Source organism: Balaenoptera borealis, assembly GCF_965194805.1.
Source record: "Balaenoptera borealis genome assembly, chromosome: 2".
Taxonomy (NCBI): Eukaryota; Metazoa; Chordata; class Mammalia; order Artiodactyla; family Balaenopteridae; genus Balaenoptera; species Balaenoptera borealis.
The window spans coordinates 85554901-85572497 of NC_138867.1; the positions used below are offsets into that span (position 1 = coordinate 85554901).

Genomic DNA, 17597 nt, shown 5'->3' on the forward strand with positions numbered 1-17597 from the left:
ACTAGTGAGCTGCTCTGATATCCAGTGGATTCAAATACATTTCCCAAGGAGATGTGAATCCCCAGCCTTGGAGAGGGGTACCCTTTCTAAGTGTGTCCTTCCTTGGGTACTTTCCCTTGGTAGCATATAGATTTTTCTTATAGCCTATAGTAATTCTTTTATCATAGTTTAATAATTATTTATATTAAACTTGTTTAAATCACTGTGTGATTGTATCTCTTATTTGGATTCAGACTGCTACAATTCTCTTCTCCCATCCCATAATTTTTCTTATTGTACCAATCACAATTGCATATTTATTTGTAAGTCTATTTCTCAATATCAGTCTCTTCTATGGAACTATAAGTACAAACAGGGCAGGCACCATATCTGTTTTTTTGTTTGTTTGTTTTGTTTTGTTTTTGTTTTTGTTTTTTTGGTATTCCCAGTGCTTAGCATAATGCCTGGCTCTTAAAAAGCACTCAATAAATATTTGTTGCATGAATGAATACTGTATAGCTGAGTTCATTTTCTGCTAATTTAATCTGTTGTGTTCTTATTATGCCCCCCTTAACTCTTCTCAGTCATTGCTATCTACTCTAAAGATTAGACATAATGTATTCTGGAATTTGTAGCATTACAAGGGATCTGATTTTGGCTCTTTATAAACAAAATAAAGCTGTATTTTTATATTCTGCCATCTCCATGTTAGACCTATTGTGGTGGGGATGCTCACAGCGGCAGTTACTCAAGATGTTTTTTTCTTAGCTGTGTCCAAACTTACTATAAGATGTACACGTCTTTTCCAAACAGGGCTAGAAGCAGTTTTATTTTTTTTAATAAATTTATTTATTTATTTAATCTTTGGCTGTGTTGGGTCTTTGTTGCGGTGCACGTGCTTCTCCTTGCGGTGGCTTCTCGTGTTTCGGAACACGGGCTCTAGGCACACGGGCTTCAGTAGTTGTGGCACGCAGGCTCAGTAGTTGCGGCTCGCAGGCTCTAGAGCGCAGGCTCAGTAGTTGTGGTGCATGGGCTTAGTTGCTCCGCGGCATGTGGGATCTTCCCGGACCAGGGCTTGAACTTATGTCCCCTGCACTGGCAGGCGGATTCTTAACCACTGTGCCACCAGGGAAGCCCCCAGAAGCAGTTTTTTAAAAAAATCTATTTTAATTCTAACCTCTCTACCACCACACTTTTAATTTTTCACATAAATTCTACCTCAGGACTCACTCATACACTCAAATCCCTGCAGGGCCTAGTGAGTAATTTAAATGACTGGGCTCAGTGTAAGGAAATGAGGAGTAGTAGGGATTATGGCAAACTGGATAGTACATGCTTCACCTGAATGCATTTCATTAAAAAATTTATGAAAACTTTGTGCAAGCCAAATATAACATCTGCAGGCACCACTGGCCCCATGATTGCCCCCTGGCAAGCCCAGACACTGCTCCAGGAATCATTCTTAATCTCAAGAACCAGGAATCCTAAACTATGGGATGCTTGACATAGGGTTGCTTTATGTATCTGTTTTGCTGAAGAAGCCATTAAAGAAAAGCTAGCATCTACTATTGTCACTGTTTCACAAGAAGAAACAAAAATTATCATCACCGAGAGGTAGGAAGGACACAATCTCAGGATAAAGAACCATCTATTCCATGAAAGAAAAATTGGCAAGCTTGCATTATGGTTTTATTTTTGTCTTCTGACTATAGATGGGAATAAACTTTGCTGTGGGACTTATCCAGGCTACAAATCAGTTCCTTCAGAATGGCCTTGAAAGCTTACAAAAGAATATACAGTTTCCAGGGCCCCACTCAGGAAGGAAGGGGGAAGGAGATAGTTTGCATGTGTACTTTGGAAAACTCTTCAGGGGCTTCTGAAGCATACCCAGGTTGGAACCTTCTGGTCTGTTCCACTTTAATACTCAGAATACAGAAAACAAGGCTAGACCATCATTTCTCATCCTGCTTACAGAGAATCCCATTTTCCTGCACTGGAGGGAGACAAAGTTTTTGCAAAGTAGCTGTACGGCTCGCATTACCCCAAAAGGCAGACACCTCCTGCTCCATGGCACAAATAAATGATTCACAGTCTAGGAACGAGGAGTCTTCGCAATGATTCAATATGCAAAGCTACTACTCATTTTTTAAAATGTACTGATTTCTTTATAGATAGATAGATACATAGACAGATAGATAGATAGATAGACAGACAGATAGATACTCCTTGTTCCAGAAGGGAATTAAGGTCATTTAAAAAATATATAAAATACCAAAAAAAGCTTAAAATTAAGAAACTAGGGCAATATAAAATAAAGGCAGAAAAAATAAAATTGTGTCATGGATAAGGTAAATAACCCAAGCTCCTGTTTTTCACGCTTATTAGCAGTGGGTCACACAGGTGGTTCAGAGTGAAGCCAGCCAGGCAGAGGACATAGGAAGCAGTGGGCCCTCTATTGAACTGGGCCGCTCTCACCCTCCCTAGAGGAGGAAGTCACTACACAGTCCCCACCAGCTGTGACTAGAGAATTTTTCAAGAGAAATTGGAAATTGGAATTTCTGTGTGAACTCTCTAAAATTTATGATGCTTGCTTTTGATTAAAAAAATTAAACATCGTATTGCATAGGGCAAAGAAAACAATTCTGCTGACAAGACCTGACCTGCCGGTTGGTTGTTTGAACTGCAGGCCAGCATCACCTGAAGTGCTTTCCCCACACCCACAAGCCCAGGCCTCATCCCAGACTTGCTGAGTGAGAAACAACTGGGTTGAGGACTGGATCTCATATTTTGAGAACATTCCCTAGAAGATTTCAACCCCCACCTATGGTTAGAAATCACTGCTCTAAGGAAATCTGGGAAATGAAACAAAGTATTTCAGGTGGCTCAGTAGGTGCTCTGCTTCAGAAGCCTTGCTAACATCAGTCCCTGTAGCCTAAGGAACAGTGCCCAGGCGCAGCGGTCTAGTGAGATGTTAGCTGTGCTTTGCCTTAGCCCACCTTGATTTCTCTAGGGTGCTAGGTATATAGTTTGGTTCTTATTTTATTGGCTTTGATAAGAAAGTTTTCACAGAGGATCTGAAAGTAGGAATAAATCAGATAGAAATGTATGCCAGCCTTGATTTATGCAGCAGCAGAGAAAATAAATTACAGTTCTCTGAACTTCTGAAGAAGGAAAAGTTCTTTAAAAGTCACTGGAGAGAACACTGTTTCTAGAATCCTACCACATACATGGTACCTTGCAAGACAATACTTTGGTAATGGACTTCCTGTACATCCCAGGGTTTCTTGTTCTTGCCCACTCCAACCCTTTCCCGTCCCCTTAGTTTACCTTCTTATGTCTGTAATAGTGGATGCAGCCATCATGCTTCAGCACGAACCACCGTTTCCTCCAACCCTTCATGAACCCGGAGTGAGTCCTCTTATATAGGTAGCCGCGGCAGGTGGGCCAAGGCGTATTGGGACAGCAGCTGATGTCAGATGCCACCACCAGAGTCAAGATGTCTGGACCTAGAGGGATGAATTTGAGACAGTTCAGTGGCTGAAACTCTTACAATCAACTGGAAGGATTGTTGCTTTTCAGAAGGAATGGATGAAAAAGAGGTATAGTTACCATAAATGGAATCAGTGAAATAGAATTCTACAACTGTAATGAATCAGAGAGTTCTTTAGTAATTCAACCCCTCATGTCGAAGAGGAAAATGAAAACTGGGGAGGTAAAGGGACTTCTTTGAGGGCCCATAGCTCATAAGGGGTTGAATCAAATGTGAGACCCAGGTTTCCTGATTGTAAGACAGAACTCTTTCTATTCAACCACATGGCCTAGTTGGGTCTGATTATGGACGACTCAGGTCTGCTCATTCTGTCTATAGTAACAGCAAGCTAAATATTTAACATATTTTGATTTACATCCAAAGAAGGAACATAGGTGATGTTTGACTTTTCTATCTCACTTTTATTCAAGATAATTAGCTTCCTTGACCTGTGTTAGCTAAAGGGAGGATCTAAACCACTGCTAGTATATGTTGCCAATATTGTCTCTGATCAAAATCAATTACTAACCTTTGAACTTGAAGTAGACAGAAATTTTAGGAGACTTGAGGTACAAATGTTTTTTATCCTTTTTTCTTGCCTACCAAACTCATTGCTGAGGATCTGACCCTGAGCTTCCAAGTGCCTGTCTTCTCCTTCTGGAGTGCCTGGACTTCAGTGGTGCCCCCTTTCCTGTAGAATCAGTATGGTGAAGAGCTTGAGAAAAATTGTCCCTGTCCCTGATAATGTGAGGTCACTGTTTACCAGCTGTGCTTTGATGCTGCCAGCATGAACATAGACTTTCATCATATACCTACCTCTTGATGCCTCAAGAAAATTCTCTGAGTGTCACTCAGACAGACAGCAACCCTGACATGCGTTGAAAACTGCAAATGGGGTGTGACTTCATTTACAATTCCTCTGAGATGGAGGCCACATCCCTGAAGGGGGACATTTGGCCTTGGCAACACTGACTTCATCATGATGTCTGACATTGAGATTACCAATCTGTTTAGAGCTGTCCATGGAAATGGGGGTCATTGAGGAGACTCCTCTTATATAAGTGACAAGTTCCAACCCAGGGGCTCATTTCTGGCTGAGCCACATGGCCCTGAAAATAAAGATTTGTCCCAGAAAGGCTGACACAGTCTTAATTTTAGCAGCATGCAAAGCACCTTGGTAACTAAATAACTCTGCGTGTTGAGATGATTCTTCATTGCCATGTAAATACATTTTAATTTATTGAACTGCCCTTAAGCTCCTGTCAAAAACACATCCAGAATAATTAGAAGAAATGCTCCAGATTGACCGGCAACCCACAAATGTCTTTGTCTTTGGACTTCAGTCCCCAAAGAACTGCACTCCTGGACTAATATGCATAGTTGACACATCTGTCAACTTATTTATGTACTGCTGCAGTGGGCTGCCCCTGGAGGTCATTTTTCTCTTGCTTACAAAGACTGCATATGGGTTTCTCTGATACTGATCAAGCTAAACTTGAGTTTCAGCCGGCCGTAAACATAACTTGGTACACCAAAAAATTCCCTCTGGGACAGGGATACAGATGGTCCTATATTCATATTGAAAGGAAAGTTGGTGCATTCATATTGAAAGGAAAGTTCTTCATGTTCACAGTTAGGACATGATCCTGATGCATGGGGAGTTGCTGAGTTCCAAACAGCTGTTGGGTGGTGGTTTTATATTCTTTGCAGGTCCTATCCGGGGCCAGGAGGACCTGGGCCTGACATTTACAGAGCCTTTAGACTTTTGATGTTATCTCCACATTAGATTATTTATGTAGTCATTGTAGTATGTGTGTGTGTGTGTGTGTGTGTTTTAAAAGAACTAAATGTTAAGTACAAACAATTAAACCCTTCTGGTTCTGTTATTATTTATCTGTTAATTTACTGGGAGCCTAAAAATATGCCAATATCCTAGCTCAGTGCTTCTCAAACTAAATGTAGATGCAAATCACCCAGTGGGTTTGTTAAATGCAAATCCTCATTCCGTAGGTCTGGGATGAGGCCTGAGATTTCTTATTTGTAAGGAGCTTTCAGGTAATGTTGGACCACAATTTAAGTGGCAAGTCGCCAGGCAACTGTCAGTTGCTGAGAGGCTCTTCTCACCAGCACAGTCTTTGTCACCAACCACCATGCTTCTTTCTTTCCTTGGCTCTGATTTAGTCTCCCCTGTATGCTTTCATTTTCATCCCCAATATTTTGCAACAACAAAATCATTAGTTCCATGCCCTATCCCAGTGCTACCGTTACTTCTTTCTCTAGTTATCTCCCCACCCTGGAGAAATGAAACACATAATCATTGCCTTCCTCTACTGGACAGCCCAGAAATCTTTCCTGCTTTTTGGGTGTGAGTGGGAGGAAGGATGCGGTAGGATGAATGGCCTGATGTGAAAGAGTTAAGAGAACTGTTTGTTTCATGAGATGAAAGAGTTTGAAAATCCATGTCTTTAGCAAATACAGCTCTTTGGTGACGACGTCCTTAAAAAGAAAAGCTCTCCAGCAAACTCTTCTTCCCTAGCGCTTTGGCCTATAGTTTTGGAAGTATGGAGTTGTGGGTGAGGTTATTTACAGCTACAGGAGAGAGAAAAATGATTTCTTTTTCTAATTCACACTTTCTCCTTGGATCACTGTCTTTTATTATGCCACCAATCTTAAACTGTGTCAGAGTCGCACCTCTGCTGTCAGACAAACTCCACCACCCTCGCAGGCGTGGATGAGCAACGTGCAAGATGAGTGCTGTCCCTGAGGGCTGGCGCAGTGGGCTGGTACTGCGTTCAGCTGCGAGGTCCTAGGCTCCAGAGGCACTTCTGTGCTTGTTTTTAGTACAGCCTGCTGTTAGGGAAACAAAGGAGCCCTAATGAATCCAAAGGACTTCCAGGTTGATTAAGCTTCATTGTTTCCCTTTCCTCTCTTTCTTTTCAGCACTTTTCCTTAATGATTAAATCTTCTATTTGACTCTGCAAGTAACCAAGCCCTATAAAAGCTCAAACCAGAAAGTATGAGGGACCTAATTAAATAAAAATTCACATGGAGCTCTTGTCATTCCCAGTGTGATACTGAACGCTTTCTTAAATCTGTTTTGGTATTTCCATCAGCAAAATTGAGGTAATTTGTTTAGGTGTGTGTGATTAGTATTTTTGAATAGAATTGTTATTTGATTATGTTTTATTTTATATTATTTCCTATTATATAATATATAACACATAACATGTTATTCTATTATTATTGAATGGAATTATTATTTCAATAGAATTATTGAAAACTTGACCTTGTAACATACAGTGGATCCCCTTTCTAATGCTGGTCTAGGAAGATATGATAACACCTGCACTGGAAGCTAACAAAATTGATTTTTAATCTTATGCCTGTAACCTTTCGGCCATGCCTCCAAGATGCTGGGCTGTGTACTGATGCTGGGCGGGCTGTGAAAGAACCACCAGGGAGACTTGATGAAAATTACAAATGTGCAGGCCACCACCCACCATGAATTCTGTATTGAAGAGTTTCTCAGGTGATTCTGGCATACAGTTCGATTTAAGATTTAATGTTTTGAGAAAAGTTACTTGATGTTTCTATATCTAAATCAGCAGTGTAGCAATCAGTAATATAATAGGATTTTACCAAAGTTTCACATGCATGGGAGTGAAATTGTGCAGAGATATATAGCAGTCAAAAAGATATCCAATGGACTTTTTTTTTTTTTTCCCCCCCGATGGACTTTTAAGAAGTTTATGCAAAAAGACACAAGAGTCAGGTTGAAACGAACATTCAGATTTTTAAACACACTCTTAATAGGTACCTGGTAAAGATATATTTCAAGAATTCTATGTTTCATATGAATTTAACAAAAAGCTCTATCATTTGTTTCACAATTTTTACTTTCTTCAGACAAGTTGGTGACTTCCTCTCCCAAAGAGAACCTCCAAAAGCTTGTTTCAAATTCTATATACTCCAGAAATACCTTGACCAATGTATAGGCTTGCTAACAAAATCGAACATGTAAAGCATTACATAAAAATCAAATTATTCCTATTATTTCTTCCTCTTTCTCCTCTTCTTTTTTTAGTTTCACGGTCATGTATATTCTTCTCATAGACCCAAGCCTCTCAGTAATGCTGTGCTGTTTGTTTGTTTGTTTGTTTTTTGTTTTGCCTTCCTTCACGACTACCACCTATACATTTTAGAACTTGGATGGAGCTAAAATTGTGTATGGGTGGATCCCCATTCAGGAGGCGTTTGTCTGTTGCTCTTGAACTCAACTATAGACAACTGAGCCCATCATAACACTCAGGTCATTGCACGCAATTGTGTTTAGAGTACAGCCTCCTTTTGTTTTTTGTTTTACTTTATTTTTTCCTTCCATTCCTGATTCTCCTCAAACATTCTGCTCCCCACAATAGGCACTCACAAAACATGTTTGATATAGGACTGTGAATACATTCTTTTGTGCATGTCTTTTTGTTTTACATAAATGGTATTTTGCTAACATCTCATTCTATTTCTGTCTTTTTCTTAACTGAAAACCGTGTTTTTAAGGATCTATCCATGGTGCTGGCTAAAGGTGCATCTTGTATATTGTTTCAAAGAAGGCATAGAAGTTCAGAGTATGCATCCATTATTGGTCTGCTTATCCATTCCTCTAGTGACGGTCACCCAGACTGCCTCTAACTACTCCCCACCACACAGAACACTGCAATGAACGTCCTTGTATATGTCTTCTCAGCAGCTTCTTTGGGCTTAAATGCCCAGAAGTGCAATTGGTAGGACAAAGGATCTATAGGTACTCCACTAGATGTTGCCTGTGCTCTCTGAGATGCCTAGAGCCCAGCAAGACTGCATGAAGATTCTCACTTCCTCATATCCTTACCAAAGCTGGCTATAATCTAATTTCCACTTTTTTCCCCTAACCTGGTGGATCTAAAATGTCACCTTATTAATTTGCATTTCTCTGATCACTAACAAAGTTATTCTACTATAATTTCTTTTATTGACATTATGCTGTTAACTTAAAAGTTGAGGTCATTAATACATCTGAGGTCAACCTTGGTATATGGTATAAAGAATAAGGCATAATACATGAAGGTATGAATCCATTTAAATTGTAATTCTCCATAAAAATAATGTACTAAAATGTTTGTCCTTTTCCCATTGTTTTGTGGGGTGTTTATCGTATGTCAAGCTTTAATCATTTTTTCAGTCCATTTATGAACTTTCTAACCCATTCCATTCCACTGGTCTATTTCTGTGACAGTACTACATTTTTTATTTATTATTATTGTGGTTTCATAATATAAATATCTGATATGAAAAGTTCCTCTGCCATTGTTTGCCCTATTCATAAATGATGTAGCTATTTGTAGACATTTATTCTTCTACATATATTTGAGCATAAGTTTGACAAGCTACTCAAACATTTAAAATACAAGTTTATTGAAAATTTATTGGATTTTTAGATTAATTTTGGGAGAATTAAGATCTTTACAAAGCTTTTCCACCCATAAAGATTCTATGTATCTCCAGTTATATTTAGGTCTCCTTTTATGTACTTTGGTCAAGTTGTAAACATTTTTTCATGAAGTCCTTGTGCATTCTTTGTTAGATTAATTCTTTTCTACCTTGTAGTTTTGTTGCTATTGTTAATCATATATTAGTCTCCTTTTATTCTCTTTTTGGTTATTCCAGGTGAAGGAGAACACTCCTGATTTTTATAAGGAGATCTTAGTTTGGTCAATCTTTCTCTAACTACTTCTAAGCATCAGTCTATTGATTTTGTAATAATCATATAATCTACAAATAATAATGGTCTTGTCTCTTTTCTTCCAGACCATATACCTTTATTTGTCTTTCTTGTGTATTGGACAAGTCAGGACCTTTGATGTTATATAAACAGAGGTTGTTAAAATTGGCATTATTCTTCTCAATCTCAAAAGAATGTGTCCAAAAGTTTCTCTATTAAATGTTTTATTGTTGTTGTGTATACACTTTTATTTATTTTTCTCTTTTCATGGTTAGAATTTTGGTAGATAGAGTTTATCAAGTTATGAAAAGAAACTTCTATTCCTACTATTTAGAGAATTATATGTATATATATTATACATATGTGTATATATATATATATATATATATAAAACTTGATACATGATTTTTTCTTCTTTATATAGTCATGTGATCTTTTCTTCAATTCATTAATGTGATGAATTGTGTTACAATATTTTCTTATAAGCTGTCTTTATTTAGGAATAAACCCTACTTGATTATGATGTATTATGTGTAATTTTAATAAACCGTTTGCTTCAGGTATTTACTATTTTTTCTTAGGATCTGTGCATCTATACACTCATAAGTAAAATTAACATATGATTTAGTTTTTCATACTACGCTAACCTGGTTCTGAAATCAAAGTTATAGTAGATTTATAAAATGAGCTGATAAGTATTCACTCTTTGTTATTTTCTGAAAAAACTCTATGGAATAGGGATTATTTGTTCTATGAAAGTTGGATAAGTTTCATCTATAAAAGTGACTGGTATCCTGGGCTTTTGAGTGAGGAATGGGGTGGGGGAATGGAAATGCAGGAGAGGCAAGGTGGTCTCTTTGTTTATTCTATAAATATTTTATTATAGTCTATACAAATTTTCTAACTATTCTTGCACTAATTTTGGCTCTTTAAACGCTTGTGGAAAATGTTCTTATTTATCTAATTTTCAAATTTATTGTTATGCAGTGTTCAAATAGTATTTTATTATTTTTAAAACTTTGTTTTTCCTTTTTTATTATTTCCTTTTTTTACTCTCCATTTTATTTGCATCTTTTAAATTTTTATTTCTCAGTTAAAAGCTGGTAGCCTTAGAAATGTGCAGAAGATTAAGCCTGAGGAAGGAATGATCAGCTCCCTAATCCAGCTGTGTTTCAAGGGCTACTCTGATGTTTCTCACTGACTGTCCATAACAGGTGGTGCCATCTGTCCGGCTTTCAGTGGAGTGTGGTGGGGAATTGGCCACCAGGGCTATAATGGGGAGAAAAACACTAAGAAACAGTCCCTCAGCCATTCCCTATATGAGATGTTCAGCTCTCTTTAGCTATTGGCTGTAGTTCCCACCCCTCCAAACATACACAGGTACCAAATGGCCTTGTTTCCCTAAAAGTCTCTTACTGTCCTTACTTTAACATCTCAGATCTATAATTCACCTTCCTGCTTCTGAGGCGTCTCTACTGTTGGGTTTGAGAAGGACTGACAAAGACACGGGGAGGTTCCCTGAGGGTCAGGGTCTTGGGATAGGAAGTCCACGCTGGCAAACAAGGAGTGGTGGAACTCAGATAATAGCAGCATATAAAACCATCCTACAGATAACTGCCAGGGACAGCACAAGCTGGCTGCTGAATTTAGCTCTTCTCCCAGTATCAGTGTTAGTTCATCAGCTTTTAGAAATCCGAAAACCCTCCATTCAAGTTTTATCTTCCATTAACTGAGGCTGAATGCTTCAGTGCTATAAAGAACATTAAGCTTCTTGGGGAAAAATAAAAGAAGTACTAAGAGGGGAAATATTACTAAAATTAGATTTTATTTAACTCAAAAATTGGAAAATTAATTTGTGAGAAAGAACCTAGGAACAGCTAGATCCAGTAGCAAGGGGTAGTATTCCCTCATTGAATGGGATACTACCAATTCATTAGTATAATCATTATGATATTATCTCAGTTTTTAATCTGTACTGCATAAGGATAAATATTTATGTAGGACTTAGAAGTAGTTGCTGCACCTGCAGACAGTGTCCTTGGATTCCTGGTGCACCAAGTACATGACAGGCAGCCAAATACTAAGCTAAATTCTACCTCAAAAGCGCCAGAATGCTTATCAGGACACAACATTTGTTAGTGATTTTCTTGTGCTGGTCTGCACTAGAGAAGTCTCTTGCTGTTGCTAATCCACAAGCACGACGGCATCCTGAGAAACAGCGAGCGATACATACTGTTCAGCAGGTTATACTTATGGCGCATGTGGCCTATCCCACATGCACACATTTTAATCCCTCATTGCCTGATAATATATTTCAGGGCCACAGAGGTATGCATGCAGCCTTTGGGAAGCCAGAAATAGGACACCTCACCAAATAATCCCATGATGGAACACAGCAATTACCAGCTGTTTATTTTTAGGTCTGTGGGGAGATGAGGATTTGTAACATGATGCCAAAGAAAGTAACTTTGTTTTGCAGAGAGGAAGGAAGGTGGGATTAACCCTTCCAATATTTTAATGTGAGTGGATACTAGGGTACAGGGCGTGTGTTATCGTTGTTCTCTTGGTGGTCCCATCTGTGTCAGATTGCTATAAGGGCAGGCCTCAAGTGGCCCTAGGAGAAGCTGTAGAAGCTTTAGGTTTGTGATTTCTTTATGTCCTTCTCTCTCTTTTATAACATTAAAACCCTGAGGCTCTTAATTCTAAAAACTGATGGAAAGAAAGAAAAGAATAAAGGAAGGAAGAAAGGAAGGGAGGAAGGAAGGAGGATGCAAGAATGAGAGGGAGAGGCAAAGGAAGGGAGGAAGGGGGAAAGAGACATACTAAATGAATTCTTGTAATGATACTTTCATGGCAAGGAGTTCAAGGAAATATATTGGTAATAAATAGAGCACATTTTGCTTACTGCCACTTTTTGGTTTCACTTTTGTGGCTGGCCATCAATACAGAAGGAACAAGGGGCAGAAATGTGATTTAATTCCTGTGAGAAATCATGTTGATGACAAGGCATTAATGGTAGCCTCGGGAGAGAAGTGAAGTTATACCCATTCTGTGGCTGCCTCCTCCTCATGTTCTCATTCCCTGCTGTGTTTCAGCTCTCTGCTTCTTCAGATCAACCCTGGACTCTGTAGACCACCTACCTTTCCTTGCAAGGTGCACAGCTTCTGCATGCTCCACGCTGGTGACCTCAGTGCCGTTGACAGCCAGCACCACATCTCCGATCTGGAGCCCAGCTTCCTCCGCAGCACTGTCTGTAAGTAGACAGACAACAAGGGTCTCATTGAGGAGGGGTCCCAAATTGATTGCCCTGCTGTTTGTCCCCTTTTTAAAAGGCTCTTTCTGTAAAGGGCCTTTCTTTCCAACTGTAGACAATTGCCGATGTCGTTAATAAGAAGGAAAATACTGTCCTTGCAGCCTCCTTTCATTTCCAGGACACGGTTTCTTTACACATTCATCCAGGCATCTGCATGGCCTCTTTGCAATATAATAGCAAGGCTGCTCAGAAACTCAGTCTATTCATCTACCAGAAGGTTGAGCTGCTAGTTCTCATTCCTTCATTGCTGCTAGGTCTCTTTGTAACCCTGAGAAAATCACTTAACCTCAATATCTTCATCTATAAAAAGGGAGGTGGGGGGCAGAGCTTCTCAGCAGTATTGTTGAGGGAACAAGTAATTGAAATACTTAAGAAGTTTTGGCAAAAACAGACCTTGGAGTAGTCAGAGAAAAAAGAAATACAGAGCTGCTTTTACTTTTCATTGTATAGGCTCCTTTCTAAGCCATCTCAGTAAAGGCAACCCAAAATAGCCTTAGGCCTTAAGATTTAAGTTTTGGAAGGTGGGGAGGACCTCTCCAGAGGCTATTTATTTTATCCCTCGGTTTTTGGGCATCTGCATTTACTGTAACATACCTAATATTCTCTAGGGGTAAAAAAGGATATAATAAATCATTTCAAGGTTAATTCATTTTAAATAAGGTCTCCCATATATTTGAACAAGATTCTTTCTGCAACAGTTTAAATCTATTTTTTCTTTTTCACTTCAGTTTAAACCCATTTCCTCTTTCTTAGATCTTAGTGCTGGGTGAGTGTTTATGGACTTGCAGAGTAATTACGCAGCAATATCAGGCTGTCATTATCTAGAATGTCATAAACCTCCTCAAATACTTTTAATCTTAAAGCATGACTCTTTTGGTGAGGTAACATGACTTTGAATATTTTTAGTAATGACTGTAGTTTGTCTAAGTCTGTTTATAATAGTAGGGAAGATCTCTGCTTGGATAGGAAATGGTCAATCAAAGTAGGAAGGTTAAGTGAAGAGTAATATTTGATATATCCATTCATTTGCATAATATCATCCTTGTGGTGAATGAAAGTCTCATGGTATGGCTGATCATTTGAAAAAAATTTCCTCCATTGCTTTAAAGACCTTGATTATGGCAATGCTTTCTGAATCAAATTCCAAAATGATGATATAGATCCAAAAACAACTTATCAATTTTTGTATTCCATATGCTACTAAATATTGTGTCTTTATACAGTAGTCTTCCAATGAATACATGTTGAACGAATGAATGACCTAAAAATTATACCTTCAAGGAGATTAGAATTCTATTGGAGAAGAAAAGACATGCATAATCAAAAAGAAATAGTGCGATACTCTGAGCAGCAAGTGTAAAAACACAAAGATAATAGGTATTGTGAAACTTCAGAAAAGGGAATCCTCACTCCCATTTGGAGTGGCTAAGAAATGCTTTCCAGAGAAGTGGAATTTGGTTTGACCTTGATGAATAAGTAGACTCTCCATAGTGGGGAGTAATGAGGAAGGCAGGGTGAGAAAGACTGCTGGGTGTTCACAAACCAAATTTCTCTTCTCTCTGGGCTCACATTTGGACAGCTTTTCTCCGACTCTCTTGCAGTTTGGCAATATGATTGAGTTCTAGCCCTTGGAATGGGGTAGAAGTGATGTATTACCACATTCAGGCCTGGTGCATAAAAGCATCCCATGGACCACTCTTCCTATTCTTTACCCATCTGCCTGCCAGATGCAGATGACGTCAAGATCCTATGGCATGATACACTAAAGAAAAAATAAACCTGGATCTCAAACCATTATGTGGGAAGCAGCCATCTTCCAACCAAGAACATCCACATGGGACTATCAGCATGAGTGACTAATGAGCTTTTATTGTCTTAAACCATTAATGTATATTTTATTACCAAAGTTAGCATAACCTCAAACAATCAGCAAGCAAGCCAAGAAAGAAAATCTTCTGAGCAAAGGTGCACAAGCAGAATGTTTTAAAGACATGCCAAAAGTTAGTGACTCAGGTCAATTGGAGCAGAGGTTGTGGGTGGATACAGTGAGCCTGGAGGATAAGGTTTGAAAGACAGCCAGTGTGTAAAGGGTCTTGGATGTGAAGATGATGAATTTGTACTTGATCCTTCAATAATAGAGAGCCATTAAAAGTTTGTGAGCAGAAAATAGATATACAGTGGTTTTCAGAAGATTAATTTAGAATAGGGAGAGATTAAGTTAAGCATCTCAGCAAAGATATTATTATCAGAATCAATACAGGCCTGCAATACAGGCTCTGGAAACAGGAACTGGAAATGAATAGAAGGTATAAAATGCTGTCATAGGACCTAAAATACCTCATTGCACTCATTTGCACGAGTAGGGGCGGATGCCTTTCTACCCCTAATAGAATATAAGCATCTCATGAGCAAGTAAAATTTCTTATTTATTTCTTTAGGTATTTCTCGTGGCAAGTATAATCTCTGGCACATGGTAGGGGCATTAAAAAGGTTGGCTAAATATACTGAGATAACCATGGAAGAGAAAAACTGAAAATGTTCATTGGGCCAGGTATAAAAATATCTTTGAAACCTAGGATATGATGTTGGCCTGAGAAATGGATTCAGAATTTATAACCAAAGGGACAAACGTAAGGAGAGAAGTACAGAGCACTGAGGACAAAATCTTGAAGAATAATCATAATTCCCTTTAAGGACAGAGAGGAAATGGGTAGCCAAAGAGGAATATAAAGGAGCAGATAGGTCCTAGAGAGCATGGAAGCAAGAGTATAAGATCAGTGAAGGCAAAGGAAGAATTTCAAGATGGAGAAAATGGTCAACAGTTCTACAGTGATACCACAGAAGTAACCATAATAATGGTATTCTAAATCCTTTTCTATTCACAAAGTCAAGAAGAGCAAAGATGGAGGAAAAGTGATTAAATCTGGAGTAAGAAAAGTAAATGATAACTAAAGAATTTTAAGGAGTATGATGGAAGTGAAAGACAAACTTTTGAGCTATTTGTGCTGATCAACATATGCTAAATGACTGAATAGATGAAGTCATAAACTACTATATAATCAAAGGTACGAGTGTTTGATAACAGATCTTCTCTCCCAAGTAAACTTTGCTCTAAACAACAATTTATGACTTAAAGGATCCAGCAATATGGAAATAATTTGGTTTTTTAACACCTTTATTGAGTCAAAACTAACATACCATATAATTTCACCCATTTAAAGTATATAATTAAATGTTTTTTAATATATTCACAGAGTTCTGCAACCATCATCACAATATAATTTTAGAACATTTCTGTTACCCCAGAAAAAAACTAAGTAACCAAGAGTAGTCACTCTCTCTTTCCCCCAACCTCTCAGCCCTAGGCAACCACTAATCTATTTTATGTCTCTATGGACTTGCCTATTGTGGACATTTTGTATAAGTGAAATAATATAATATGTGGTCTTTTGTGTTCAGTGTCATTCACTCAGCAAAATATTTTCAAGAGTCATCCACATTGTAGTATGCACTGCGTTCTTTTCAATTGCTGAATGAATATTTTATTGTAAAGATATAGCACATTTTGTTTATCCATTCATCAGTGGATGATAATTTGTGTTGTTTTCCATTTTTTTTTGATGACTGCTAGGAAAATTTGTGTACAAATTTTTTTGTGGACTTATGTTTTCATTTGTCTTAGGTATATACCTAGGAGTGAAATTGTTGGGTCAAATGGTAACTCTATGTTTATTTAACGTTTTGAGGAATGGTCAGACTGTTTTCCAAAGTGGCTATACCATTTTACATTCTCATCACCATTGTATAAGTGTTCTGAATGTCTCCACTTTCTTGCCAATATTTGTTATTTTTGACTTTTTGATTATAGCCATCCTAGTGGGTATGGAGTGGTTTTCATTTGCTTTCCTTGATGACTACTGATGTGGAATATTTTTTTATGTGCTTATTGGCTATTTGTTTATCTTCTTTGGAGAAATGTCTATTCAAATCCTTTGCTCATTTAAAAACTGTGTTATTTATCTTTGTATTATTGAGTTATGAGTGAAAATTATTCTTGTTTGTCGAGGAATTACATCTGTGGTGTAATGCTTCTTGATAGTTTATTTGATTGCTTTTAGCTTTAATTATAGAGGGTGTTGACTGTGTTCCTCTAATCTGAATGCAACTTACAAATTTTCCCTTTGTCTACTAATTATGGTGACAATTTGTGGCATTAGGATTTCTTAGGGGAGGGAGGTATTTCAAGGTGACTCTGTAATATACCACATAGACGGTTGCCCTACTTGAGGCTGCTCTTGGGAGCAGATGGAAGTATACATCCTACATTGCAAAGGAATGATCAAGGTGGTAAGAAAACAAAACCATGCTTTTCTAAGTTTGTTTCCCCAATAGGATACCTGACTACATATTTCTGTATTTATTATAAAGAGTTAAATGCCGAGCTACTTCATCCTTTCATGCATATTTACATATAGTGCAGAAACTGAAAACCTTAAAATTAAAAAGCAGGCTTGTCCTTTTCATTTAAAAAAATTTTACTATAACAGTAGCATTTTAAATTCTAGAGCTTCCAGAAAGATGGCCCTGTCCATAATTTCCTCTATGGTCTGCCCATCCCTAAATGTATAGTTTTCTTTTCAAGTTTGCTTTGTATCAAAGTTGGAACATCTGTTTCTTTTGTTTATGCCAACAGATCTCACAAGCATTTAGGCTTTCATAGAAAATGTTCATGCAAATGCCAGCTGGGTGTGGGCAATTAGTTATGTAAGCTACGAGCAAGCTCCCTCTCTGTATACTTAAGGATAATAATTTCTATCGCACCTCCAGGTCTTCCTGCTTTATCTTTTTATCGTCAGTGTGTAATTAAGCCTCTCTGGTGCATCCAGAACAGTGTTCTGTGGTGTGAATGAGATTCTCAGAAATGCTAATATACATGTAATATTAAAGTCCCTCAACCCTTCATTTAGTAGATTTGACTAGACAATGGATTTCAGGGGTTGCTTTTCAGCATTGAGGAATAC

The 17597-nt window shown here is 38.1% G+C and overlaps 1 protein-coding gene across 1 annotated transcript in view; it reads right to left on the minus strand.

Moving 5' to 3' along the window:
* LOC309623478 (uncharacterized protein) overlaps window positions 1-17597 on the minus strand; it is a gene marked incomplete at its 5' end in the record, with an annotated part of 120855 nt that overhangs the window by 49325 nt on the left and 53933 nt on the right. Inside the window, 2 exons of the mRNA XM_082380431.1 lie at window positions 3307-3485; window positions 12404-12514. Coding sequence (XP_082236557.1) covers window positions 3307-3485; window positions 12404-12514 — 290 coding nt within the window. The remainder of the gene's footprint in view (window positions 1-3306; window positions 3486-12403; window positions 12515-17597) is intronic.